This window comes from Leuresthes tenuis, unplaced genomic scaffold (assembly GCF_036924035.1).
Source record: "Leuresthes tenuis unplaced genomic scaffold, fLeuTen1.0.hap1 SCAF_21, whole genome shotgun sequence".
Classification (NCBI taxonomy): Eukaryota; Metazoa; Chordata; class Actinopteri; order Atheriniformes; family Atherinopsidae; genus Leuresthes; species Leuresthes tenuis.
This window is the reverse complement of record NW_027325375.1, coordinates 11,703,707-11,731,441: the sequence shown is the minus strand read 5'-3', so window position 1 is coordinate 11,731,441 and position 27,735 is coordinate 11,703,707. Positions and strand designations below refer to the sequence as shown.

General features: G+C 39.8%; 1 protein-coding gene across 1 annotated transcript in view; it reads left to right on the top strand.

Moving 5' to 3' along the window:
- Positions 1-27,735, top strand: part of galnt10 (polypeptide N-acetylgalactosaminyltransferase 10) — a 113,208-nt gene that overhangs the window by 40,642 nt on the left and 44,831 nt on the right. The window contains exons 2-4 of the mRNA XM_072374894.1: positions 2,308-2,410; positions 11,304-11,442; positions 18,856-19,022. Of these exons, the coding sequence (XP_072230995.1) occupies positions 2,308-2,410; positions 11,304-11,442; positions 18,856-19,022 (409 nt within the window). The remainder of the gene's footprint in view (positions 1-2,307; positions 2,411-11,303; positions 11,443-18,855; positions 19,023-27,735) is intronic.

The following is a 27,735-nucleotide window of genomic DNA, read 5'->3' as shown; positions in this document are numbered from 1 at the left end:
GACCCACCTACATTCTGCTTCTACAAAACTAAACATTTGCACACATTAGCTGAAAAGTTTCCTTCTTTCCGTGTATTTCAAGGTCTTATTGAGTAGTGAAAAAGCCCCAGAGGAATATCTCAGCGACGTGCACTGAAATTTTAATCAGGAGGAAATGGGATGGCACAGTCTTGCTTCTCTTTAGTATGAATTTGCACAGATGGACCCCTTCTGCTTGTCAGATTCTTGTGACACATTTAGGGTGTTGGCTTGTGATGTAGAAAATAAATAAAGGGGAGATGAGAAGAGAAGAGAGGGCAAAAGAGGAAAAGAAGGGAAGAAGGAGTAGAATTGAATGGATTTTTATACAGAACTCCTACCATTTCTCTCAGCAATCAGAGAAATTATAGTCATTGATCATACAAGCAGCAGTTTTCTTCTAAGTGTCTGGTTGATTTAGACAGTTGGGTACTGCATGGAGAAATGGTAAAGAGGAACACATAAAACCTAAATTCTTTAGCACCTAAAACTTAAGGTTGCTTCAGCCTTTAAAGTTAAAACATGTTTTATGATATGAGTGTTAGAGGTGCAACGTTTGTAAAAGTAGTACTTCCACCTTATTTATATCTCATATTTTATAGATGAAAACATTAGGAGACAAACTTGAGTAAATAGTTGTTGTTGTGGACTGGACTTATTTTTTAAAGTTATTAATTTTTTTATCTGGTTCCCTTAGTGTTGTCTCTTAAACAGTCGCAGTGTGAGGCCCGGAAAGTGTCTCCAGCTGCACTGTACATTACTCTGTTATTCAGTATCATATTCTTCTAAACTACGACCAGTTGGATTGATAATTCATGGTATTTGATGCAGTCAGTGATGCCATTTGTATTTAAAGTGTTTCACTAATTACCTCCTCCCATTGAGCTTATTATTTCTACATTGTGTTGTGATTCTGTAATTGACGATGCAGTCTTTGAACGTCACCCAGTGGGTAGAATGACCAAGTAGAAGAAGTAACAGCGTCTGTCTTTGTGCTGAGCTACAGTTTATCTGTCTGTATGTGTGTGGTTGTGTATAGAAAACCTCTGCAGAGTTGCATGTTGAAGCATTGATATTCTCCTCACAGGCTTGTGAGGCATGAAATAGAAAAGTACGCTTTCTGTGGATAAACTCTAGACAGAGTGGTGTTAGATAGTGAGAGCTGAAGCTCTGGAGAAATGGCATTGCTGAAACATATGCTTACTAAGGCCCAAGGAAAAGAAAACATGGAACTAATTTTCAAAATTGTTTGTCTTTTCACCTTATTCTGACCATTACTGTGTTTCATAAATGTTGAGATTTCCTGGGTTGTGGCTGAAGCTCAGCAGGTTAGACTGTTATGTGTTGGGGAACTAACTGAGCTGCAGTCAATTTTACAGACTATAAAACATGCAGGGTTCCTATATTGTTTTGAAAATGATCGAAAAGTATGGAATTAGATTTTTAGGGGTTTTCTAGATCTGGATGAGAATGAAGCACAGAAAAGAGGTTTCCAGGAAAACATTAATGTCTTAATGTTTATCACCTATTTTCCTGTAAATTGGACCACCAGTTTTACAAAAAGAACATGATGTTGTGTTAAAGAAGACTTGAAACTACAGATTAGATTATCAGGAAACTGGGTAAAAAATCAAGTTAGAGGTGAGCTCTATAAATGTTTTTAATCAAATCCTTTGTTTTTTTAAATCATTAGTCTGTCTTTCGTTGTTTACAGTTTGTCATGGTGTTTATTGCAAGCAGTTAGTAAAGGTCCACCACTGTGAGGGAGAGCTTGGGTCAGAATGAGTTTCATGTCAATTGTCAGCGAACCAAAATAGATGAGATATATATATATATATATATATATATATATATGTCATATCATATATATCATATTCAATATCATGAAGCAAACTTCCAGAAGTATAGGTAGTGACAGGTAGTGTACTTCCACTTTGAGCTGAGATGTTTTTGCCATTCTCTTTCCAGTATCAGTTTTTTTGTTTTTTTTTGCAGCTTGAAAAAAATGTTTATATCTTTAAAACATTTCAAATGTTTTGCCACTGAAAGGCATACATAATCGGAATGTAACATATGTGTTATCAGCTGATGAATTTGTCTGAATTGTCATATGTCTGAATATCTATGATTGCAGTCCTTTAGTCGGAACACATAATGAATTCTTTATGTATTTGGACTACTATGGAGAGATATATAATTCAACCTGGAACACAGTTATAGTTTGTTGAACTATCTTTCAGTTCTTTGTTTTTAGTTTTTCATAAAAATCTCCGTTGTGATTCTTTACAGGGGGTGAACCGGATGGGGAAGGACACTCAGGTAGGACGCCATGGGGTGCGAAGGAAGGACTGGCACAACTATGAAGCAATCAGAAGAGACTCTTCTCGATCTGGCAAGTCCACTTCTCCTCATTTCCCCTCCTCATGTTGCTTCCACCTATGCATCCCTTATTCCATTTTCCATACTCGATTCCCCATGCCACAAGTCCTGGTGAGCGCCTCAGTGTTGGAATTCTCCCTATTGAGCGGAGGGTCACCTCACTATGGCTTCAAGTCGCAGGAGGAACGGTTCTGACTGTTGTTTGTCCATATGCACCAAACAACACCTCAGCCAGCCTTCTCTGAGTGGGATCCTGGAGAGGATGCCACCTGGAGATTCCAGCCAGCCTTCTCTGAGTGGGATCCTGGAGAGGATGCCACCTAGGGATTCCATTGTTTTTCAACTCAAGATTCAAGAGATTTATTGTCCTTGTACAGTGCAAGGAGAAAACAGTGGGTTTTTTTTTTTGTTACAATGAAATTCTTGTTTTGTTTTGTCCCTTACTCCTTACACTTTTAAAAATAAACAAACAAAAAAGAAAAATTCACCTAATAAATGGTAATTAAAATAGGGCAGTAAAAAGAATTGCAGTTTTAAGAAAATAAATAGTCCTGATTTGTTTAAAGTGCACTGTGCTTTGTGCAACGCTCACACCTCCAGAAGAATTTTTCTCATCTACCAGGGGAGGTTTGGGACATGGAATCTGAATGGACCATGTTCAGGACCTCTTTTGCGGATGTGGATTCCAGGAACTGTAGCCTGAAGGTTGTTGGTGTCTGTCATGGTGGTAACTGGAGAACTGTTAGGGAAGCCGTCAAGTTGAGGAAGGCTGTAGCGTTGGTGGTTGCTGAAACTAAAACTAGGGCATGGGAGGAATTCGGCAAGGCCATGGATTGTCCGAGTTGTATCTAAAGTCTGATGGGTTGAGGGTGAAGAGAAAAGGAGCTAAAACAGTACCCTGTGGAAACTCCCCATCCTGATATACTGTGGTCTGGCAGTCAAATAGTGCATTATAATAATCCATGATGTCAGGGAGGGGGCCACCGCCATACCTAGAAGCTTGTCTCTCAGTATGGGAGGCCGTATGGTGTTGGAAGGCACTGGAGAAGTCAAAGAACATGACTCTCATATATGAACCAGGCACATCTAAATGATCATATGTCCGGTGCAGCATGTACAGAATCTTCCACTTCAACACGCGTCTTTCACTCCTATGTTTCTGGTAGGCAAACTGGAGAGAGTCAAGATCTTCAGCAACCTGCAATCTCATGCAATGGACAAGGAGCCTCTCCAACGTCTTCACTATGTGAGATGTCAAAGCCACTGGTCTGTAGTCATTCAGTTCCACTGGTTGCCCTAATTTGTATGCGTAGGAACCTATGAGACCTTCCATCTGAAGGCTCATATTGAAGAGCCTCTGAAGAGTCACTGCTCATTGTCCTGCACAGTCCATCAGAAGCCTTGGACACACTCCATCTGGACCTACAGCCTTCCCTGACCGAAGTCTCCTGAGCTCAACTCCCACCTCCTACATAGTTAGAGACAGGGGGAGCTGCTGAGGTTGTAGTGGAGGGATGGCAGCAGAGGTGATGTTGGTGTCAGTCGCAGAGGTGGAGGTGCGGCTGGACAGAGGAGGCCTGATGATGGAAGCCGCCGTAGAGTTGGATGTGCAGCAGGGCAGAGGAGGCAGTATAGAGGTAGCAGCTGGAGTGGAACAAAATGTCCCTGATCTTGTCCCTTTATAAAAAGGCTTTCCTAGTCCGTGGCTGCCTGCCATCCCAATGAAATTAGATAACCTTACGCATTTTGGCATAAAACCTTCATCAGAGCATATTCAAGTCTGATAAGGTCAATCATACAGTATTCACAACAACTCTAAATACTATAGAGGTGTTAGCTTCATCTAGTCATTTTCCAAGTATCTTGTTAATTTCATAATGTTAATTACACAAGCTATTTCCAGCTACATACCACTTTTCCCAAAAATGAAATACAGCACTGTCAATAGCCACTTCTGAATAAACAACCTTGGGTCAAGAAAGATGTAAGACTGAAGTTATCATTAAGTCCATTTGACATCATGGTGTTTAGTGTCCAATACATCCAATACAAAAACACCTACAATTATAGATATTGTCATATACAAAAGTCTCAGAAAAAGAAAGCATGGCTAACAACATGTATGTATAGAGGTAGGAATTGTGGTTGTTGCAATAATACAACAAATACTAAATATCATCTTCATACTGGAAAGAGAATTCGAATTAAGGACTTTGTAAATTGTAGATCTGCCTATGTGATCTACATGCTATCATGTCCCTGTGGTTTAGCATTCTACTACCCTCCTCATTAAGGTTTTGTGGAATTGGGGGGGGGGTTAAAACATCAGCCAGAGGAGGTGATTGTTTTTAGGAACTAGCCCAAAAAGAGATGTATTGAATGTTGGGGCAACAGGTCCCAGAGGGACACCCAATCATCCCTCTTCTCAGCTCCTCCTGGGGGATCCTGAGATGTTCCCAGACCAGAAGGGATATGTAATCCCTCCAGCAAGTTCTAGTTTTACCCCGGGTTCTCCTCCCATCTGAACATACCCAGAAAATCTCCAAAGGGAGGTAACCAGGAGGCATCCTAATTAGATGTAATGACATTCAGTGCGGATGAGTAGCGATTCCACTCCAAGTTCCCACTGGATGTGTGAGCTTGTCACCCTATCTCAGAGGCTGAGCGCAGACATCCAACTCATTTCACCCGCATGTATCCACAATATTATTCTTTTGGTCTCTACCCAAATTTCATGACCATATGTGTGGGTTGGAACAAAGGTAGACCAGTAAATCGAAAGCTTTGCCTTTTGGCTCAGGTCCCTCTTCACATCAACAGACTGGAGCAGTGCCCTCATTACTTCTGACAAAGCCCTGATTTCCTCCTGACGATCTCCTTCAAAAACATTTTGACAATCTCCTTCAGATGCATTTCAGGAATTGAAACGTACCTCAAAATATTTGGCCATGCATGATTTCCAGGTATCAGGCAGAAGGATGGAGATGAGAAAACTGAAATTAAGCAAATGACATGAGCCTTAAGTGTCCTTCCCCTGTGTTGAAGAGTGTTGTTGCAGTGGAGTTAATATGTCCTTCAAATGTGATTATGTTGTCATGAATAAATATATAAAATATAACATACATACAGTAAAAAAAAAATACAATACAATAAGTATCATCGGCAGTAGTTATCAGCTGGGTTTAATTTCCCTCTAAGGAAAATCAGATATCATATCCAGTGTGAATTTGTCACAATTAGATTATAACTGAAATGAGTCAAAGACTTTTTAAATTATTCTCTGAGCTAATTACCTTAAAAGGAGATAGAACTAGCAATTTCAACTTCATGAAACGTCTGTAGATAATAAGGGTTGTTTCGTTCTTTCAGTATCTATGTGGCCTAATTTTAAAATTACATTTAATATTTTTAAAAATATTAAAAAAAACAACATTTTCAGCAGTTGAACAAATATGATTCAGTCATGAGTGAGTGGATTTTCTTTTGCACTGAAACATTTGGAATTTATTTATATAGAAACAAGTTGTAAATAGCATGTTAAATGTACTGCATTTATATAGCACTTTTCTAGTCTTGTTGGCTGCTCAAAGCTGTTTTAGCCTTCAGGCCACATTCACACACACACACACACACTCGTATAGCACTCTTTACTCTGTACAGTGTTTTTTTTTCGCAATCGTACAGTATAACATGCTGATGACTGCATCTGAGGCAATGTGTTGTTCAGTGTCATGGTCAAGAACACTTTGACAAATGGTCAGGGGTTGAACCACCTATATTCTGACCGGTAAAGGACCACTTTACCATTTGATCAACAGCTGGCCCAGCCACTGATGCCAGTTTCAACAAATTGTCATGTTATTTTAGTTTTCAGCTTTAATCAAGGTGAATACTGCATTTTTTTTCCTTTTTTATGTCTTAACATCTTATTTTAGTCTTTTTACAGATGGTGTGCAGACAGACTGCTGAATTGTGAATGTTAGATATTTTTCAACTTTGATTGGAGGTCCCAATAAAAAATTATTCTTAAACTTTTCCCAGTGAAAAAAAATGTATCTGTTATGTCACCTCTGTTTTTTCAATATTGTTATTAGCACTATTTTCCCTTGATGTTGGCTTTAAAAAGTCATTGATATTTTGAAACTTATCTTTCTTCCTAAAGAGTAGCCATGTGTCTGCTGTTGTGCATCAGAAGTTGTTGTCTCGTTCTTCTCCATGACATAGTTGCTCCCCACTAACGTACGATGAAAAACCTCCGTACGATGAAATTTGGAAAAACCTATATGTTAGGCCCAAATTGTGATGGTGCTCAACGGCCCAAAAGGCCCAAAACACGGCCGAAAACATGAAAAAATAAGGCGATTTATTAGTATCTAGAAAAGTTTCCCTTTTCTTTTTATGGGCATGCCAAGAAATGGCATGACCATATTGCAATTGTGCAAAACGTTTTTATTATTATTATTCCACACACTTTTTCGTCCGTTAATGCGGCTTGAACCGCAATGTGAAGCCACGCATGGCATACATCAATACGTCCGTCTACACGATGCCTCGATGGGCATTACTTTTATTGTTCAAAAGTGTTACCGTGGCAACGCTAGGTGCACATCACCGGAAAAAAGGTAGAAAATTTGCGCGCTTATCGCTCGGCTATACTTTATTGTAGAGACATCGTTCAAACTTTCAAAGACTCTTACAACCTCATTATGCGAATTATTGCGCTTTTTGAGATTTTGAACTTTGAATTTTTAAAAACCGTCATTTTGACTTTGGCCGCTTGTTGCTAGGCACCAGGTTGTCATAGAGACATCATTAATATATTCCACGACTCGCCCCACTGTGGACTACAACATATTCAAATCTCATGAAGCTGTGATTACATTTTTTTTTTGTTGTTGTTGAGTCATCCCAATGCATTTCTATGAGGATTCTGAACATTTTGTTACCACGAAAACGAAAAAAATGTATCTGTTAATTCGGCCCGAACCGAAACTCGCAACCCACGTAATGCATATGTCATTACGTGCGTCTCCATCGTGCCTCGATGGGCCTTACTTGTCTCAATCAAAAGCGTCACCATGGTAACGGTAGAAGCCAGGAAGCGAAGACATTTGGACGCTTATTGCCTGGCCGAACTTTATCGTAGAGACATCATTCGTGCGTTCAAACACTTGGGTCGCTTCGTACTAAATGGTCATTAAGCATCATTACGCTAGGTGTTCCGGATTTTGCGATAGCCAAGTTTAAATAAAAAAAAAAAAGTGTGAATTTGATTTTGGACGCTTGTTGCTAGGCAACAGGTCCTTGTAGAAAAATCATTAAAATGTTTCCCAACCCGGGACGCGTTGTACTACAACATATTTCAGTCTCATTACGCTGGCTATTACGGTTTCTGAGAAATTTAACGTTAAAATTTGCCCAACCGTTAACATGAGGCTTGTTACCGTGGCAACATAATCCTATGCATTCCTAAGGGGGAGCCTAGTGAATGACATGCTGATTTTGGAGAGGTTTTGCTTGGCCAAACTTTATCGTTAGGGTGGCATTGACAATTTTTGAGAATTTTCAACATTAATTCAATCGTAATTTGAATGCTAATGAATACACATGCTGATTTCGGAAGCCTTTTGCTTGGCCATAGTTTATCGTACACACATCGTTCAAACATTTAAAGACTCGGGACGATTTGGACCACAACATATTGTAACCTCATAAGCAAAGCAGCAAGGGGGCAGAAATGGGCAGTAGGGCATGCCCATATCAAAATTTCAAAATATTATTATTATTCTTTGCACTTTAATCGCATTTTTTGAGGGCTTTGCCGTGCGTGAAAACTCACCAATTTTGGCATGCGCATCAGGGATGGTCCGCCATTTTGTCTTAATGTAGTTGCATCATAATTGCTCGATAGCGCCCCCTAGAAAAATGAATAAATATCTGTGAGGTAGGACTTAGTTTTGAGTAGCCGGACGAAATTCGGTACATGCGTTCGTCAAGCCCAGACGCACAAAAAAGCCTCAGGACATCATAGTGCCACGTCCACAGGAAGTCGGCCATTTTGACATGCAAATTGGTGCCATTTTGCCTTTTTCCACACCTCGCATTTGAGATTTAATGTTGACGGCTTCAAACTTGGTGCGCTTACTCTTCAGCCATGGGGGATCAAACGTTGTGATCACATTTTGAAAATTCTAAAATGTCTGTCCGTGGCGGGGCGGCGAAGATCGTGTTATGGCGTTTGTATGTCATAAGTGATATCATCATCGTGGTGTCATGAAACTTGGCACACATGTCCATGCTGACGACCTCATATGTATGTAAAGAATATCCTGTGTGGACAGAGGAAAATGGCTCTCTAGCGCCCCCTACAAATTTTTAAAATACTCCTGCCATTGGGCTTAGTTTTGCGTAGGCTGGTGAAATTTGGTACACGCCTTCGTCAAGCCCAGGCGCACAAAAACGCCTCACGATATCATGGCGCTGGGGCCACAGGAAGTCGGCCATTTTGAACTGAATGTGCAAATTAGTGCCGTTTTGCCTTTTTCCACGCATCTGATCGAACTCCTCCTACAGATTTAATGTTAACGGCTTCAAACTTGGTGTCGTTACTCTTCAGCCATAGGAGATTAATGGTTGTGATCAGATTTTCCAAATTCTAAAAGGTGTGTCCGTGGAAGACCCTCAAACTTTGACGACTCGCCTCTGCTCGTCACAAAACACAAAGTCACTCATAACTTTTGCATACATTGTATGATCTTCACCAAATGTCATAGGTGAAGGTGAATACATATACACATACTGACACTCACCTATAGCACCACCTGTTGGTGGTTTGAAATGTTACTGAGTTTCCACACCTCACATATGATCGAATTCCAACTACAGATTTAATGGTAATGGCTTCAAACTTGGTCAGATTACTCTTCTGCTAAAAGTTAGGAGAATTTTTTCCAAAGTCTGTAGGTTGTGGCCGTGGCAGAACCTCAAACTTTGGGGACTCGCTACTGCTCGCCACAAAACACAGTAACTTATAACTTTTGCATACATTGTCCAATCTTCACCAAACTTCACATGCTGCACTTGGCCTCCACCCAGAATGCATACATATGCCATAAATCACACATGCTTGTAGTGCCACTTACTGGTGGTCAAATAAGTCACTTATAACTTCTCCATATATTGTCTGATCTTCCACAAACTTCATAGGCTGCACTTGGGCTCCACACAGAACGCATACATATGACCAAACTTACACATGCTTATAGCACCACCTACTGGGGCCAAAAACGTCACTTTTTACACCTGGCGGTACTATTCCTGGCTGGGATTCTCACATCCTGTTCTACACTTGAAGGACAGCTGTGCGGTGCGGATCGGACTGAATCCAGCGCACACCTGTGAGGGCCCGTTCATGGCTGCTTGCAGCTTTATTTGTGAGAATGCTTTAAGGCATTCTCACTGTTTTCCTGTTTCTCTTTTTTGGCACTTAACTACTCCTGCAATCTTTCACCGATTTCAACAATTTTGGTATCAAAACGTTCAGCTTGTTCAGCACATTCCGGCTATGACTTTTGGTGTTGATATCTTTTACACTTTTTAAACTATTTGAACTTTTATTAAAATTTTCCCATCATTCAAATGAATGGAAATTTCTTTCAACTCAAAAACTTCCTCCTCTTTCCAACCTAACTAGTTCAACATACATTCAGCTGGAGACACCATTCAAACTTTAAAATGTTCACAAGACATTCAGCTATTACCAAATGATTCAGATTTTTAAAATATTAAGTCAATTTTGAAATATGACAGTTTAAAAAACATGAACATTTTTGCTCCTTCTTGATTTTTATGAATGAGAAGAGTAGAGTGGCACACATCATTTTAACTTTTTCTGATATTCAAACAAATTCCTCTAACTTTCATACTGTTTAACTCAGACATACAAATTATACCTTATATGTAGGTACACTTGTCCTCTTTCAGCTGATGTAACTACTAAAGAGCTCACATTTACAGAATTTCAGCTATGAGCCTTGAAGCGAGAGAAACCTTTCAATTTCTCTCACTAACTCCAATGAAAATTTGATCTGACACCAGAGACGGGTTCAACTGTGTTCAACTCGCTGCCATTTAAATTTTTTTCACTCCATTGAAATAAAAACTACATTGCCACGTTCCTTCAAGCCTTCTGCTTCTTACAGTCTTCAAATTATTTTCCTCACTCTTCCAGTTTTATCACAGGAGGTCATATTATCCAAAAAAGCAATTTCTGCTGGTTATACAGGGAGAGAGCTCGTTAAGCTGCAGCTGATTACAAACATTCCTATCACTGATGACATCAGTCTTCCACTCCCCTGCTGTATATTACACTGAAGCCGTTTTAACTATTACTCACTTGATTTCTGCAAAATTTTCACTAGATTCAGCTTTTTGAGCATGTTCAACTAATGCCATTCAACTTAAAAAGCATTCTCACTGCTGTTTCGCAGGAACAGCTTTTTTTCTAGTTTTTTATTTGTATCTTAATCAGAACATGCAAACTTGCACTTGCAAAAGGCCCCAGCCAAAAATAAGACCTGGAACCCTCTTGCTGTAAGGTGATGGTGCTTACCACCACACCACCGTGCAGCCTGCCCGCACTGCATCTGCAGTGATCATCCAAGATTCCAGGTTTTCAGTCTGTGTTCTTTGTTTAGCCTTTGAGTAAAAACTTTTATTTGATTTTTGCTTTGTGAAGACACTCCCAAACCTCTAAGCACACTATTACCAGGCTGTAAGGTAAACTGTTAGGCTGTTTTGAAAGGTTGAGATAACTGCTCTGCATCAGTAGTGGCAATGCAATGACACCTAATTGATGCGCTTAGGTAGTGTACTTTTCCTGACAGTGTAATCTGTGTTTCATTCAGGTAATGGTGAGCAGGGAAAGCCATTTCCCATGACAGATGCTGATAGGGTGGACCAAGCCTACAGGGAGAATGGCTTCAACATCTACGTCAGCGACAGGATCTCCCTAAACCGCTCTGTTCCTGATATCCGTCATTCAAAGTGAGTTGAGTTTGTGTGTGTGTGTGCGTTTGATGTGCAGAAGATAACAAGAAACATCAAGAGTAACATTCTTTTTTGCAGAATGGACACAAATCTGCGAAGCCACAGCCCATAGAGCCAGTGTTCTTATCATAGTTTCTCTACGTAGTTTTTTTTTTACATTTGATGATAAACAATAAATTGCCTAGAAATTATTCTCAGCAAAGATAAAGTAGTATTACCAGTCTTGCTAAGCTTGTTAGTTTTTAAGGATGACTCTTGTCCTCATTAGATTTGCCGGAAAACTTTACATGGCTCTTACGACTCAGTTTCCCCCCACACAAAGACAGGAAAGAAACAAACAGAAAATATATATATATATTTTTTTTTTCAGTCTTAGTTTTCATCTCAATCTGCCATCTAGGTCTAGGAATTGGTGAAAAGAAAAATACATCTGAAACTGGGCCAAGGTTTTCATTCCAGCCAAAGACTGTCAGGTTATTTCATAGATTGGCAATGGGTTTTTAGGTTTTTAGGTTTTTAGCTGGATTAAAAACTGGATTAAAAACTGGATTAAAAACTTTACCTTCATGACAGATAGTTGTTATTCCCCCCAAAAAGTTAACTGATTGTTACAACGGGGGCAGCTGGAGTGCAGCTAACATGGGAAATTTAAGAATTAGATGTAGAAACAATGTCTCCAAAAGCTAGATTTTGGCTGAATTTTGGTAAGGCATTTAAGATTTTGACGTTTAGATGGTCAAAAGCACAGAACTGTCCCATTGCTTACTTTTAAACTTTTTTGTGTGGGTTAGTGTGTGATCTTGCAACAGAATTTGTTGATATCACAGAGCTATCAGAGTGCATTTGTTGTTTTGAGTCACAACTGATTAGCATCAGAAAATGCCGGGCAGCCATAGTGCACCATTGAGATGCAGAGCTGCAATTGGATGAGAAAAAAGTTGCAAAGTAGACAACAGTCAAATGCAATACTGATTCATTGTAAAACATTGAAAGACAAAAGTCAATCTAAAACAGCTATTTTGTCACTGTTGTTGATAGCTGTTAGCTTCGCTCTCCCATTAGAATTCCTCCCTGCCTCCCCAAACAGAGGTCTCTGTAACCACTGCCTACTGCTGTAAAGGTACTAAGTACTCATAAGTATCTCAAACAATCTCACAAAAGCTCTGAATTATCCCTTTAACTAAACTTTTATAAGCAATAGCTTTCAAGTTAAGATTTTGAGATGAAGGAATCCTGTTGTCTTGTTACAAAATTATTGTGTTATCTTGGGACAAAATTGATCTTAAGGAGAAGCTGAGACAGGCTGTATATCCTTTCCTCCTACCTAGCCACTGCAGTTGATGTAGACAGGGATTGGCTTAGTAAATTGCCAGATCTGTTTTGGAGTCTTATTGCTGCAGGTTAATTCATTATGAAAGATATGCTATTTTTGTATAAAGATAGCAAAATATACTATATATTAGAATGTTATACAGTAATATTAGAAAGCATGTCACTGCGAAGGAGCATTTGCACCCCAGATTGCTGTGAATTCCCATCCATGTTGTCGACTAAAAGAGTTCACCTGTGTTACCTGCCACTGCTGCACATGTACTCATCAGCGAAAAAACCGAAGCACCTATGGTGTTAGTAGCTTTTCCTATTATTGGGGGCCCAGCCGCGAAGCTTCCGTTTGCCCATACCAGCCAATCAAACTTGGCAGTGACGACGTCAAACAGGAAGTTAGGTCATATCTCGGCAACCATTTGACGTTTTGATTTCAAACTTCTGACACAGATTCATAACCACTTCTTTGAGAGACCCAAGAATTTTGCTGACCTTTGACCTTTAGGGGTATATATGCTATATGTAGCAAAAACGCGTATTTGCTCATATCTTTGGACCCGTTGGTCCAAATTTCACAAATGAGGTACCATTGGAATCCCTGGATCAAGACGAGGTCAACTCACCCTATGACGTCATTTGCGCCATATTGGATTCTCCGCCATTTTTAATTTTGTCAAAAACCAGCTGTCATGATTACACTTGGTTGCTATGGTCTTCAGGCCACCTCTGGTTGCTGGTTTAAGTTTGATGTCTGAACTCTACCGCCACCAACATGTCAAAGTCTGAAGTGCATTCAGCTGAATAACTTTGGACTTGTTGGTCCACATAGGGGACTCCTATGTGAACAAGTAGAGAAAATTCTTACTGCTCAGCTCCGTTCACATTTGGTTCAAATACATCATGTGAAGGACATTGGTTTTAGGAAGCTTGTGTAACTTGTCAATGATGTATACCAAATACCAATACTCAACTCGCCGTCTCTTTAATGTGAGGACCCAAACGCAGACGCTGTAGGCAGAGGTGGAAGTGATAACAAAGTTTGAGTAAAAGTAGTGTTTGTAGATCTTCGGGGGGGAGTTCAGGAAAGGAGATGCTTTGAGTTCAGGAAAAGACGGTTAGGAGGGTTGAGAAGAATGATCAATCCACTGATGATGCAGATAGTCCTTACTGTGTTAGATGAGAATCCAGGTAGGAAAGGAGGGTGCTGGCTGAATGCTGAGGCTCTGAGTCCACAGTGGGGCGAGCAGGCAGGCAGTGCAGTGGAAGGCGGTAAGTGATCCAACTGAGAAGCAGATTCTGGCACGGGCAACCTGAGCTTGGAGATCAGGCAACAGGAGCAAGACTGGGGGAGACAAAGACAAAATGTCACACTCAGAAAAGGTTCTCTCTGGAGAGATAAGAGGGATCCATATTACCACTCAGGAAGTGAGATAATCTGGCGAAGACTGGAGCTCCTGCAGATCCTTAAAAAGGGTGTTCTGACGAGAGTAGATGAAGAACAGGTGTGATCCAGCCTCCGCCCCAGACTCCCAGGAAACCTGCCCCGCCCTCACCTAAGACTCAGAAACCAAACAGCAACAACAGCCAAGCATGATCGTGACAGTGAGTTGATAGTGAGTTATATAATAAACTTTCTTTCTGTGCCAGTTGCTTGCCCTTTGAATGTGAAAGTTTCATTTTGATAAGATTTTCACTTAAAATGTTTTAGTCTGCAAGAAAAGCACAAAATTCAGGAAATTTTTCAGTGTATGTTTTTTTTTTAATTTGTACAGCAATTGAAAATATCGCGATAATATCGTTAACTGTCATCATTTGGTCACTATAATCGAGATATCAAAATTTCCGTATCGTTACATCCCTACAATGGAAGCAAAATATTAATTATGTTCCATTTCAATGGATTTTCTGAATTTATAGAGGTGTTACAAATAGATTTTGTACTTGGATTTGATTTGAAAAAGGGACCAAATCTCAAAATGGATAATAATCCAAATAATGAATTCCCTCTACAGCACAAATTGCGTAAATTCAGTCGTAATTTCCTCTCCTGTCCTAGCTTTGCAGGGATGATGGTGCCCAAAATAACTAATATACCCTAACCATATTCATAGTGTTGTTTAGACCTTTTTTTTCTTTTTCACAGGTTGGGTCTGTCCCTCCTTATTTCAGCAGCAATATTTAGACTTCCAATTTTCTAACCTGTCCAGAGACTGAGATTTACACAAACACCATGGTTGTGACAGTAGCTATTGGTGTCATTGATGTCCCCATGTCTGTGCAGGGTGTGAAGAAGGGACAATAAGTGTGTTATGTTGTTTTACTGGGAGCCTTTAGCTTTTATTATGACTGCAGTGTAACCCACTTTATTTTTCAGTTAGGAGTTCCTTGGGGAGAAGAGCTTAAGTCTACCTTACAACACCTGCACCAATATTTTAACAGTTGGATTGAATGAATAGCATGAATAATTTTGCAAATCTAGGTTGCCTTCCAGGAAGCAAATCTTCAAATAATCTTATTATAAATTACCTTATATGTGTAGTTTGGCCTAAGAGTTGGTGCCTTCAGTTGCATTGAGTTTGATTATTTTATTGAATAGCGACATCCATATTAAGGTTAGAGTATTAGCAGTAAGTGCTTGGATTTAGCTTCAGGGGTCAGATTCATTTGCTGTAATTTTTTGTTAATACACCCACTGATAGAATAAAGCTTATAACCACATATCCCAACAAGAAGCCATGGATGAACAAGGAGGTGTGGCTCCTGGTCCTGGTGCGGGTCACTTCTCCAATTCCAATCCCAGATGCATGTGGCAAGGCATCCAGGCCATCACGGACTATAAATCCGGCAAACCCACCCCCACAGCCACGGACATTTCCTTCGAGAACAAGCTTAACAACTTTTATGCTCGCTTTGAGAGAAACAACAGCGGCACCACCACCAAGACAACATCCCCTACAGACCACAAGACCTTCACACTCTCCTACACTGATGTCCATAGAGCACTGAGACGGATCAATGCACACAAGGCTGCTGGACCAGATGGGATCCATGCACGCACACTTTAAACAAGCTGTTTATACAGTACTATGTACAGAATATTGCACTAGTTTAGTTAGAAGGTAGCTACTGTATTATTAAAGCACTATTTAATCCTCACCCCATCTGTATCACCGAACTTACCATCTGCCTATTTCCTTTATTGTAAATCATGCTATAGTTCCTGTGAATAGTCTATCTTCACAGCCATACGAGCAAATCGTGACCATAGTACGAGTGGTAAGTGGAAAGGCGGGGGTGTTATCCTGTTTTTTAATCAGAGATGGCGTTCCAGAATGGGGATGGAGAAAGGCGGAGGGATGTACAACAGGAGCTTAAAAAGACACTACATTGAGCTAAGGTGGAGTACAAGAAAAAGGTAGAGAGACAGCTGGAGAACAATAACACCAAGGAGGTGTGGAGGGGCATGAGGACCATTACTGGATACAGACTGAAAAACTCTGTCTGTGGAAGGTGATGTGGACAGAGCCAATACTTTTAACCAATTTTTCAACAGGTTTGATAGTGTGGCTTTTTCCCCCCTGCTGCTGCTCCCTCCACCCCCACAGCTGCTTCCTCTACACTTCTTCCATTGCCCAGCTGTACCTCCACCTCAATGGCAACTCGCATCGCCAAGCGTCCTCCTCCGCCTGACTGCACCTCCACCTCTGCAGTAACTCTCACCAACAGGCTTCTTCTGTCCAGCTGTACCTCCACCTCTTCGGCAGCTTCCACCGCTAGGTCTCCTGAGCCAAGCTACACCTCCACCTCTGCGGCATCTTCCACCGCCAGGCCTTCTGAATCTAGCCACACCTCCACCTCTGCGGCAGCTCCCAGCACCAGGCATCCTGAGCACAGCTGCACCTCCACACCTGTGGCAGCTACCACATCCAGGCCTCCTGAGTCCAGCTGAAGCTAATAAACTGTAGTGGTCTGCCAACATAGAAACAGTGAACAGGAGGGGCCAGAGTCCCCTCTTCTTCCTGAGACGGCTCAGGTCCTTCAATGTCTGTAGTGATATGATATGCATGTTTTATCACACTATCATTGAGAGTGCACTGTTCTATGCTGTTGTCTGCAGGGAGAGTTGCACTACAGACAAAAACTGTAGGCGCCTGGACAAACTGGTGAAAAAGGCCAGTTCTGTTGTAGGTAGAAGGCTAGACCAATGGATGAGGAGGGAATTATATTCTGTTTTGGAGAATAACAAACATCCTCTCCACAGCATCCTGGCAGAACAGTGGAGCAGCTGCAGTGGGAGGCTCATCTCACTGCGCTGCAGGACTGAGAGGTTCAGGAGGTCCTTTGTCCCCACAGCCATAAGGCTTTTTAACAATGACTACTGACATGTTCTTCTCAAATGTATTTATTTAGTCATTGATTATTATTATTAGTGGCAGTAGTAGTATCATTGTTGTTGTCGTCTAATATACAATCATTGTAAATATTTATAATTTTTTTGAGCTACTTGACAAATTTGAATTTCCCCCACTGGGGGATGAATAAATTATTTTTCTATTCTATTCTATTCTACTGGAACTTGACGGTATGTTTCTAAACTTGAAGATGTGTGTCTAAATTACTAGTTATGATTTAAAGTATATGGTAGTGACAGTGGAGGTAGTTTTAGACTGTAACAGAAAAAGCTTCTTATTTATAAGCTAATTGTATTTTCAGCCTTTGTTTGTATATTTGGGTGGAGGCCAAGTGAATTAAAAAAAAACATCATCAGCCTAAGCTCTTTCTCATTCAGCCATGGCCGATGTGATAACGTGGGTACACTACACACAGGGTTGGTGAGTTGACTGTTGTCTCGCAAATCTCACTTGATAGGGACCTAGGTGCTTGATGTTGGAGGGCAGATTCTGTATCTGTTTGATTGGTCAAAGTGACAGGAGAGTGACAGGTGTCTGACAACTGTGTGCCACCTCAGTTCCCAGCAGGCCCAGGTCTTCTCACAGCATTTATTCATTCATCTCATGCTCTCCCACTAGCCGGATGACATGATGGACAGACGGAATAAGAGAGAGCCTCTTAGATAATTACTGTCTCTGCAGATCCCTGACCTAATCTCTCAGGGAGCATGTTAGAGAGAAAGAAAGAAGGAGAGGACTGAATGACAAGGCAGCAGGTGGTATGCTTCATTACAACATATTAAAGGAGCAACACATTGTTCAGGACTGAACACAGTGCAGCTAAAGGGAAAGAATACTGGCACCAGTTCCAGAGTACTTTATTTTCCATAAATCCATAAATGATAACGTTAAGACAGGAACATGTTAGATGTTCCTAAATATACAGAAATGCCATCCTAATCGTCCATCTGTCAACCGCGCGGCTCTGATCACAGAGGATGTCTCACGATAATTCACTACATGAAGTGGAAAGTCCTACCTGTGTCCCTCCTGCCTTCAGCTCAATTGATTATGTAGCATGTAAAATGTCTGGACCCATACCCACCATCATCGCTACAGTTAACCGACCCAAAAGGTGCTTTTATATAAAATATGTTATTTTTATTATTAAATTTTATGGCCAACCCAGCATTTCAGTTGGGTGTCCTTCACCATCTGTGAAATGACAAGATATGGATCTTTAGAATGATAGACAGATTTCTATCTGAATTTGACAAAAATTTATTTATGATCGCACAAAAAAGAAAGCAAAGGCACTTGAGTCAATGATTAGGGACACATATAGAACCATGCTGCTCACAAAAAAAAGACATGCACAACAAACATCTTGAGAACCACCTCAAAGAATTCACAACAATGCTTCTTTCATACTTCTTTCATTTTTCTGGCCCCTGCTAATCTTCATCTCCTATTATTTTTTCTGTTTACAGAATGAATTTGTGCTCCAATATGGGTAGTGCTATGAGAGTCATTCCAATTGTGTCATAGCCAATCACCCTTTTGCTTAGTTAACAATATGAGATTGTTACATAACCCACCTCTTATCTTATTATGACATGCTGTAAAGATAAAGTTGACAAGACTTCGCCTTCTCAATTATTTTATTTGTTATTGGTTTCATGTGTTTGTGCAGCTGTAAACAGAAGCTATATGCTGAGAAGCTGCCTAACACCAGCATCATCATCCCGTTCCATAATGAGGGCTGGTCGTCGCTGCTTAGGACTGTTCATAGTGTGCTCAACCGATCTCCTGCACAGCTCATCGCAGAGGTCATCCTAGTCGACGACTTCAGTGACAAAGGTATGAAGGACACAGAAAAGACACCTGTGTCAGTGCACACACACATGCTCACACACTTTCATTAGCACAACTGCAGTTCGTGGGATTGGCTGGGATTATTTGATCAAAAAAGGATTTCATGAAAAACTTAAACTTTAAACTCTTTTTTTAAACCTTTTTTTCGATTACCATTTTTTTCTTCTAATTGTGTTGTTACACAATTAGAAGAAAAAAACTATACTACTTTCACAGTCTTTCACAGTCTTATTTTGATTGAAAACAAGTACTAGGCAGTTTAATCAGTGTGAACTCTGGAGTTAAACTGCAGCTTTGAACCCTTGCATAATACATTGAGGGACAAGTGCAATGTTATCTGCAGGGCCTGAGTGGATGTGCAAGCAAGATATTCATCATAAAGCCCTGATTCATGGCCACTGTGAGACGTATAATTTCCTGTCAACTTTTTCATGTTCTTAGATATTAAATAATGCACTGAGGTTATATGAGGGAGAAGAAGGATGGGGTAAGAGAGTGTTTTTAAAAACAGAACAGAAGGGAATTGCTGCTGTTAGATGTGCTTATTCTTCTAAAGTTTCACTGGATATTATAAGGTGATATATATGCTTACATTAGATCAAACTATGTCCCTTAATTTCATGCTGTTGCAGAATCTCTGCTCAACATCAATGTGCTGTTTTATTAATTGAAACAGTTTTGTTTGGTACCTCACCACTGATTTAAGGAAAATAAACAATTGATTAGATGTTTTTCTTAGTGTATATTATATCTGAAGTGCTAATTAGTAGTAATTTTCTATGTTGTATGACTACAGCTGTGCTGCAGAGCACTATTTTACAACATTAATATCATAATTAAAGCAGCTATTCAGATTTAACTCTGGTGGCAGCTGAAGATTTTTATATGTCTCCATTCTTGCTGTGCTCTACTGTAGCTCACTTTGTGTTTTATTGCAAAAACACTTTCTCCTTTGAGTTAAAGAAAGGCTTTTTTCAGAGAGCTTTATGTCCATGTTTTGTCATTATAATTTTACTTTAAATGTAACCTGGTGGTGTGGATATATTGTTTTTATATACTCTGTTGTGTCTCAAACATAAGCAGCTTTAATGTAGTTTAGGATCACTATGTGGTTGAGGGTCATCGGGCTCAATGCGGAGGTCAAATAACCTTTTATTTGGAGTCAAATATACCATTTTCAGATCAAAATTGGAAAATATTTACTCAGTAATCTCTAGATTGAGTAAACCTTAAAACAAAGGAAAGAAAAATTGCAGAAAGAGCTACAGAAAAAACACAAATAACTTGGCTGTCAGCCACATATGAGATATACCTCCCTTCACTGGCTTTCACTGATAAAGCTAAACACGGTAGCTGATAAATGGAATTTTATTTGTTAGTATACTGTATTTTAAAGTTTGACAGAAGAGAGACACTACAACTTGTGGATCATAAGTAAAGCAACTTTTATCTAGTTACCTGCTGTTATCACTGACAACAATATATGTGAACTTAAGATCAATTTTACACACACACAAACACACATATATATATATATATATATATATATATATATATATATATACACACATATCAATCAATCAATCTTTATTTAAAAAAAATGCAATACAAAGTGCTCTACATAGCTAATAAAGTATAAATTAAAAAAACAAACAAAAGCCACTTTACCAATCCAATTCCTCAAACCACATGTCCCACATAGACATACACACACATGCTCACAAATATACACAGAATGATTTGAGCGCTGTCTCAACCCTCATTGACAGTATTGGGGAAACAAGAACACTGGAAATTTTAATAAAAATGATAAGATGAAAAACACTACTAGAATGGAATGGAAAAGACGTGGGTTAGTAAAATATTGACTATGAATACTAATAAAAGATATTCAATTAAAAACTTTACCAAAAAGGTAGGTCTTAAGCTTTCTTTTAAAAATATCAACACTTCCAGCTGCCCTCAGGTCTCATGAAAGGCTGTTCCACAAGCAAGGACCATATTAACTAAAAGATGCTTCTCCATATGTTTTAGTCCCCACTTTAGGAATAAATAAGAGACCAGCCCCTGATGACCTGAGGGCTCTAGGAAGCTTATAAACTAAAGCAAGTCAGATAAATACTTTACCTTTTAACCATTTAAACCATCTTTAAACCATTAAGAGCTTTAAAAACTAGTAAAAGAATTTTAATCAATCTGGAAACACACAGTAAACCAATGCCGAGATTGTAAGACTGGAGTAATATGAGATATCTTTCTGGTCTTCGTCAGCAGACAAGCAGCTGAGTTTTGTAGTAGCTGTAGTGGATTTGTAGTCTTATGTGGAAGACCAGAAAGAAGAGCAATACAATAATCTATTCTACAGATGATAAAAGCATGGATCAGTATCTACGCATTGGCCTGAGAAAGGAAATGTCGCACTCTTGCAATGTTCCTTAGATGAAAGAACCCTGTTTTTAATGTGAGAAATACAATTTGAATTTGTATCAAAGATAACTCAGAGGTTCTTTTCTTCTTCAGATGGATGAAAAGAAATTTATTTCAGTTTCAAACCTGAAAATTGAGCCTTGAGTTCCATCAGTTTGTATCTCCTGGGTGCTAATAAAAAATTATCTGTCAGTAACATAAGGCCCAGACTAATTTATAAAATATATATATATATATATATATATATATATATATATATATACATTTTCACAGGATACCTTATTTAGAATGTATTTGAGCCACATACAGGAATTGTTTACAAAATTAGCAGTGGTTCTAAATACAAATATTTATCACCAAGAGCAGACGTGTATACAGAGAGATTTGAGTAAAAGACAAGGTTTATTTAAAGGGAGGTGCAGTGGTGAGTCGGTGAGTGAATCCAAGGGAACAGGTGACTCTGAGAGGAGAGGAATATGATTAGAGTGAATCGAAGAGAGTAATTTATCCAGGTGGTGAGAGTTTTTTCTTACTGAATCTAGGTGGGTTTCCAGAGTGGAGGGGAGGATGCTGTTTGTGGTGTAGAAGGTACTGAGTCAACAATGGGGCAAGTAGGTAGGTGGTGAGCAGACAGGTGTCTCAGAATCCACAGTGGAGAGAAAAATCCTTTAGCTTGGAAATCCAGAGTGCGACGAGCAATGGTGGAACAGACACGAAGAACATAGGAGGAAAAGGTAAGTACACGTAGGGTTTTCACTTGGAAAGAAGCACAGAAGTAAGCTGAATTTCCACAGTAGCAGTGAGAACAATCTGGTGAGTACTGGTTGCTCCTGCAGATCCTTATGAAGGCATCTTGACATGCGCAGATGAAAAACAGGTGAGAGCGCAGGAGCTGAACCAGACTCTTCCCCGAGCTTCCTGGAAAACCTGCTCAGCCCCACCTAAGACCCAGAAACCAAGCAAACACCACAGCCATGCATGATCACAAAAATATTAGGTCATGGTTGTAAAGTAGAACTGCCGCACTGGTCACACAGCAGCCTTCAAAGCAGTCAAACCAGGAAGTATGCTTCAGATAGATTAACTCGACCCCTTTGTTCCACCTTTCTACAAGTTCTAGATGTGTTTATTTTTTCTTGATTCTTGTGATTTGAACATTTGTACTGTAAGGCAGTTGGTGTCTGATCTTTACTTGTGCAGATTAACTGTCTGTTTTATGATTCACCACTGTCTCTTCTCAGCAGATTGAAGCTCCACCACTGACAAAATTTCAGTTTACATAAAATTTACATGGTATAGTGGATTAAATTTGAGAGGAGTAATAGGGAAAAGCAGAAATAAAACATTTGGGATACTCGACCATTGCTCGACACAATGTCAACCCCGTAAGCTGTTCCAGGTAATCACTTACTTACTCAAGAATTGGGACATTTTTAGGGGCAGAATCCCCTATATCTCCCCTGGTACTTTACAGCCTCTGTGTCCTACAGTGGGAATGGAGAGGAAAGGACTTCCTGAAAGATCCTACCTACGGTACTTGAAAAGGTTCAAGTGATCAAAATGTCTACAAAGCTCCTAAATCTGATGTTGTTTGATCTGTCAGCCTCAGTGACTGCTGCCGCTACTGACTTCCTTTCTCCTCTCGCTGTTACCTGGAAACCTTTACTCAATGGAAGATGGTTTGCCCCAGGTTTCAGTCTTTGTCTCTCAGTCAAAGAGCAAGTGTTTTCTCTTTTGTTTTTTCTTGCCTACTAACATTTAACAGTCATGGAGCAAGAAATTAATCAGATAAAAGACAGAATTTTATGATGCAGCTGCAGCAATTGCCAAGATTTGATTAAGGACGAGAACAGTGGAAAAATTATTGCTGGAACATGTCCAAAATTAAACATTTCATCTGTAGTTCATAGTATATGTCAGATGAGCCACCCTTTTATTCCTGATGTTTATTACTGTTAGCCGGGTTTCCATTTACTCACAGTGCTAATCTGAAGCAACCTTTGATAAAATGCAAACAAGTAATGTGAATCAGGCACATTTACATACATTGGTTTAGAATTAATAATCTAGGCTGTGGAGTGTAACCAATGGCAGTTGCTAGTGGTTGTTATTCAATAGTTGAATAAGTTGTCCTAACCAGACTAGGGAGCTTAACTTGAGGGGGAAGAAGACAACAAACACAATTATTTTCCAGTTAAGATTGGAAATAACATGATAACCACATCACTTTAATTTTGGTCATGTTCATCAGAAGCTACTTAAAGTGTGTTTTTTTTTTTTTTGTGCATTAGTGTAAGACAGCACAAGGTGAGCTGTATCCATCATTGTTAACTGTGTCAGAGTGAAACCCTCTGAGCTGGACCCCTGAGCCACACTGCAGCATGCAACAAAAACCTGTCAGCAATTTGCGATTTATTGTTCAATTGTTCCATCCTGTGTCCGATAAGATCAATTAGATAACTGTCTGAGAAACAGTAGAATTTTAATATGAGAAGTAAATAGACATTGGGAAGAAAGTTGATATTATTGTGTTATCATGAACAGTAATAAAGATTTATATTTTTACAGTGCCCTCCATAATGTTTGGGAAGTCACATTTTCCTCTTTACTCCTCAGTGTGAAAATTCTTAATCAAATATTTCAGATGTGATTAAAATGCATTCTAGTCATTTTCATTTGCAAACCACTAGTTAGCCACAAAAACAGGATGGCCAGTTTACAGTTTGTGAAAAAATATTTAAAGGAGCCTGCAGAATTCTGGAAAAAGGTGTTCTGGACAGACAAGACCAAGATTAAGTGGTATCGAAGTGATGCGAGAATATTATATTATATTTTTTACATGTAATAAGTAATATTGATTAATTTGGTTGTCATGTTTTTGCAGGAAAATTTGCGAGCAGTGCAGTGAGGAGGCAGATGATAAATGGGCATGAGAAATGAATTTACTCATATGAAGCAACATTCAAAGAGCGGCAGATCAGTGAGCTGGATCCTTTAAATGGAATAAAGTAGTAGTTATAAAGTAACTTTAGTTATAAAAAAAACTTTTATTACCCTTTGTTAGTGAATTAGGATGACATGTAGGAGTATCGTATTTGTCTGAAGGTGACCTGTAATAGACTGGAATGTAAAAGACACCTTCACAGTGAATGAAAAAAAATTGCTAATTAGGGCGTAGATTCAGGCTGAACGGTGGTGTGGTGATTAGCACCATCGCCTCACAGCAATATGGTTCCTGGCTGGGGAAACCTGGCTGGGTTCTCCAGCTTCCTCCCATTGCCCATGGTGGTCAAGTTAATTGGTGACTGTAAATTGTCTCTATGAGTGAGTGTGACCGTCCATGGTTGTTTGTCTCAATTGTCTCTATGTGGCCCCCGCCTCTTGCCCAATGACAGCTGGGATAGGCTCTAGCCCCCCCCGTAACCATTAGTTGGACTTGATTTATTTACCCATACTGCATTCTGAGTAGGCAAAGAAGCTGAACTGCTTGTCTTGGTAGCAAAACAAGGAAGAAAATTAAACTTGGCAAAATCATCAACATGAAAGCGAAAACCCTCCTTTTGATGCTTTCATCCCCAATTATATTCCTCTTTCCGCTCATCCTGTGGACCACTGCACATTCTCTATGAAGAGGCTGGATTGTATTGAAATTCAATATTCCTAGAAGTGGTATATCGTTGTTAGAGGGCAATAAAAGGAAGAAAAAAAAAACATTTGAAGTCTTATATTTACCACATGTAGGTTTGACAGTTAACTCTGAAGATAGCTTGGCCGTTCTGCGTTGCTACTGAGTAAATCAAATGTCAGTCAAAGTTTTGGCTTCTAGTAGTTACGATTCAAAATAAACACAAGAATCTTGTGCTAAAGAAATGGACCAGACTGGTCCATTTGGTGAGAATAATTGGGGATACAATAAATGGGGATACAAACCCTGCTTCGTGTAGGGGGTATTGGAAGTAAAGGGGGTCCCAGAGGTGGAGGCAGTACAAGACACTGCAGATTCAGCAGACAAACTCACCTAAACTGCCCTACAGTCACTAAAAATGTCAACAAAAACAAGGCCATATAGGCCAACTCACCAGAAATGGTCGCCTGGTTTCAAAAGGCTCACTTGGGCCACATCCTCCACTTAAATATATCCTGGATTTCTTCTGTGCTTCTTCCTGGAATCTGTGTACCCTAAGTGCTCCCCCTGCTGGGCCACCAGCTACCAGCAAATAGACTCTCATTCTACTCCTGGACTATAAGACTATATCAGCCCTTAGATTTTTAGAGGCTATTTCCTGGGGAACAACAAGCTTTCCTCCTAAATCTACCTGCATCTTCCAATCACAAGCATACTCTAAGCTGCCTTACCTCCTTATTGTCCTATTAACTTTGTGCCCCTCTTGAATAAAATGAATTGCCACACTCTTGACCTTAGACCCTCCTAAATTTACTTTCCTCCGTTTAGCTTCAATACCTGCAGCTAAGATTCTTGATATTTGGTTTTGTTGCCACGTATGGATAGGCCGGCCTTGTGACAGACTAACCTTACAGCCTGACAAAATATGCCTTTATGTTGCCGTACCTGAACATAATGAACTTACTCAGAGTTTTAGGTTCTCGGGAGTTGGCAGTACATCATATGTTGCCCCTATCAAAAATCTAATACTCCATTCCTCTATAGTCCACAGCTCTTTCCAACTAAGCTTTTTCTTCTCTACACCTTCCCAATTCAACCACTGTCCCTGCTTAGCCTGAGCCACTGCCTTTGTACCCCTTAACATTTCCTCCTGTCTACGATCCTCAACAACTAGCTTTCTGTTCTCCTTGGGACCTGCTCTAAACTCCTCTACTAGACTAGATACTGGGAGCTGAAGTATGCGTTTCCCATACAGTGCCACAGTACTTAAGCATCTCGGAACACATAGTCACTTCCTAATGTAAAAGCTAACTAATCTTTCCATTTTTTTGCAACAGATAATGGAATCTCATACAAAGATAGTGGTCACATCAACTTAGGAAATTCAATTCAATTCAATTAAATTTTATCTATATAGCGCCAGATTACAACAATTGTCATCTCAAGGCACTTAACTAATATAGGCCAATTCAAGCCAATTGGAATTCAATTCATTGTAATCATAATCCAATTCATTCATATAGAGCCAATTCAAAAATTAATATCCTAGCTAAGGAAACCAACAGATTGCACCGAAACTTGTCTTCAGTCCAATCTCCCGTCCCGAGCGTACCTGTGGCGACTGTGGAAAGGAACGACTCCCTTTTAACAGGAAGAAACCTCTGGCAGAACCAGACTCAGGAAGGGTGGCAATCCGCCTCGACCAGCTGGGGTTTGAGAAGACAGAAAAGAGGGAAAAGAGGGGGGAAAACACCATAACGCCATTCAAAGGATACCTGTTGGAACAGGGAAACACAAGTTAATAACCACAATAATGTCACATGTACATAAAATCAATTGTGAAATTAAACAGAGGGAAAAAGAGAGCAAAGTGAGGAAAGGTGTGACAGATGAGGTCCCCCAGCAGTCTAAGCCTATAGCAGCTTAACTATGGGATGTTTCAGGATTACCTTTATCCCTAACTATAAGCTTTATCAAAAAGGAAAGTTTTAAGCCTAATCATAAAAGTGGAAAGGGTGTCTGCTTCCCAGACATTTACTGGCAGCTTATTCCACAAGAGAGGGGCCTGATAACTGAAGGCTCTACCTCCAATTCTACTTTTAGAAACTCTGGGAACAACAAGTAAACCTGCAGTTTGGGAGCGAAGTGCTCTGTTAGGAAAATATTTTACAATGAGATCTTTAAGATATGATGGAGCTCGGTCATTAAGAGCTTTATATGTGAGAAGAAGAATCCCTGTTAAATTCAGAATAGAGCCAATGAAGAGAAGCTAAAACTGGAGAAACATGATCTCTCCTGTTAGTTCTCATCAGAACTCTGGCTGCAGCATTTTGGATCAGCTGGAGGCTTTTCAGAGAATATGTGGGACAGCCCAATAATAAGGAATTACAGTAGTCCAATCTTGAAGTAACAAATGCATGAACTAGTTTCTCTGCATCACCCTGAGACAGGATGTTCCTGATTTTAGCAATATTACGAAGGTGAAAGAAGGCAGTCCTAGAAACCAGTTTTATATGTGCGTCAAATGATAAATTCTGGTCAAAAATAACTCCAAGGTTCCTCACTGTAGAACTAGAAGCCAAGGAAATACCATCTAGAGTAACTATATAACTAGACAATTTCTCCCTGAAGCGCTCAGGTCCAAAG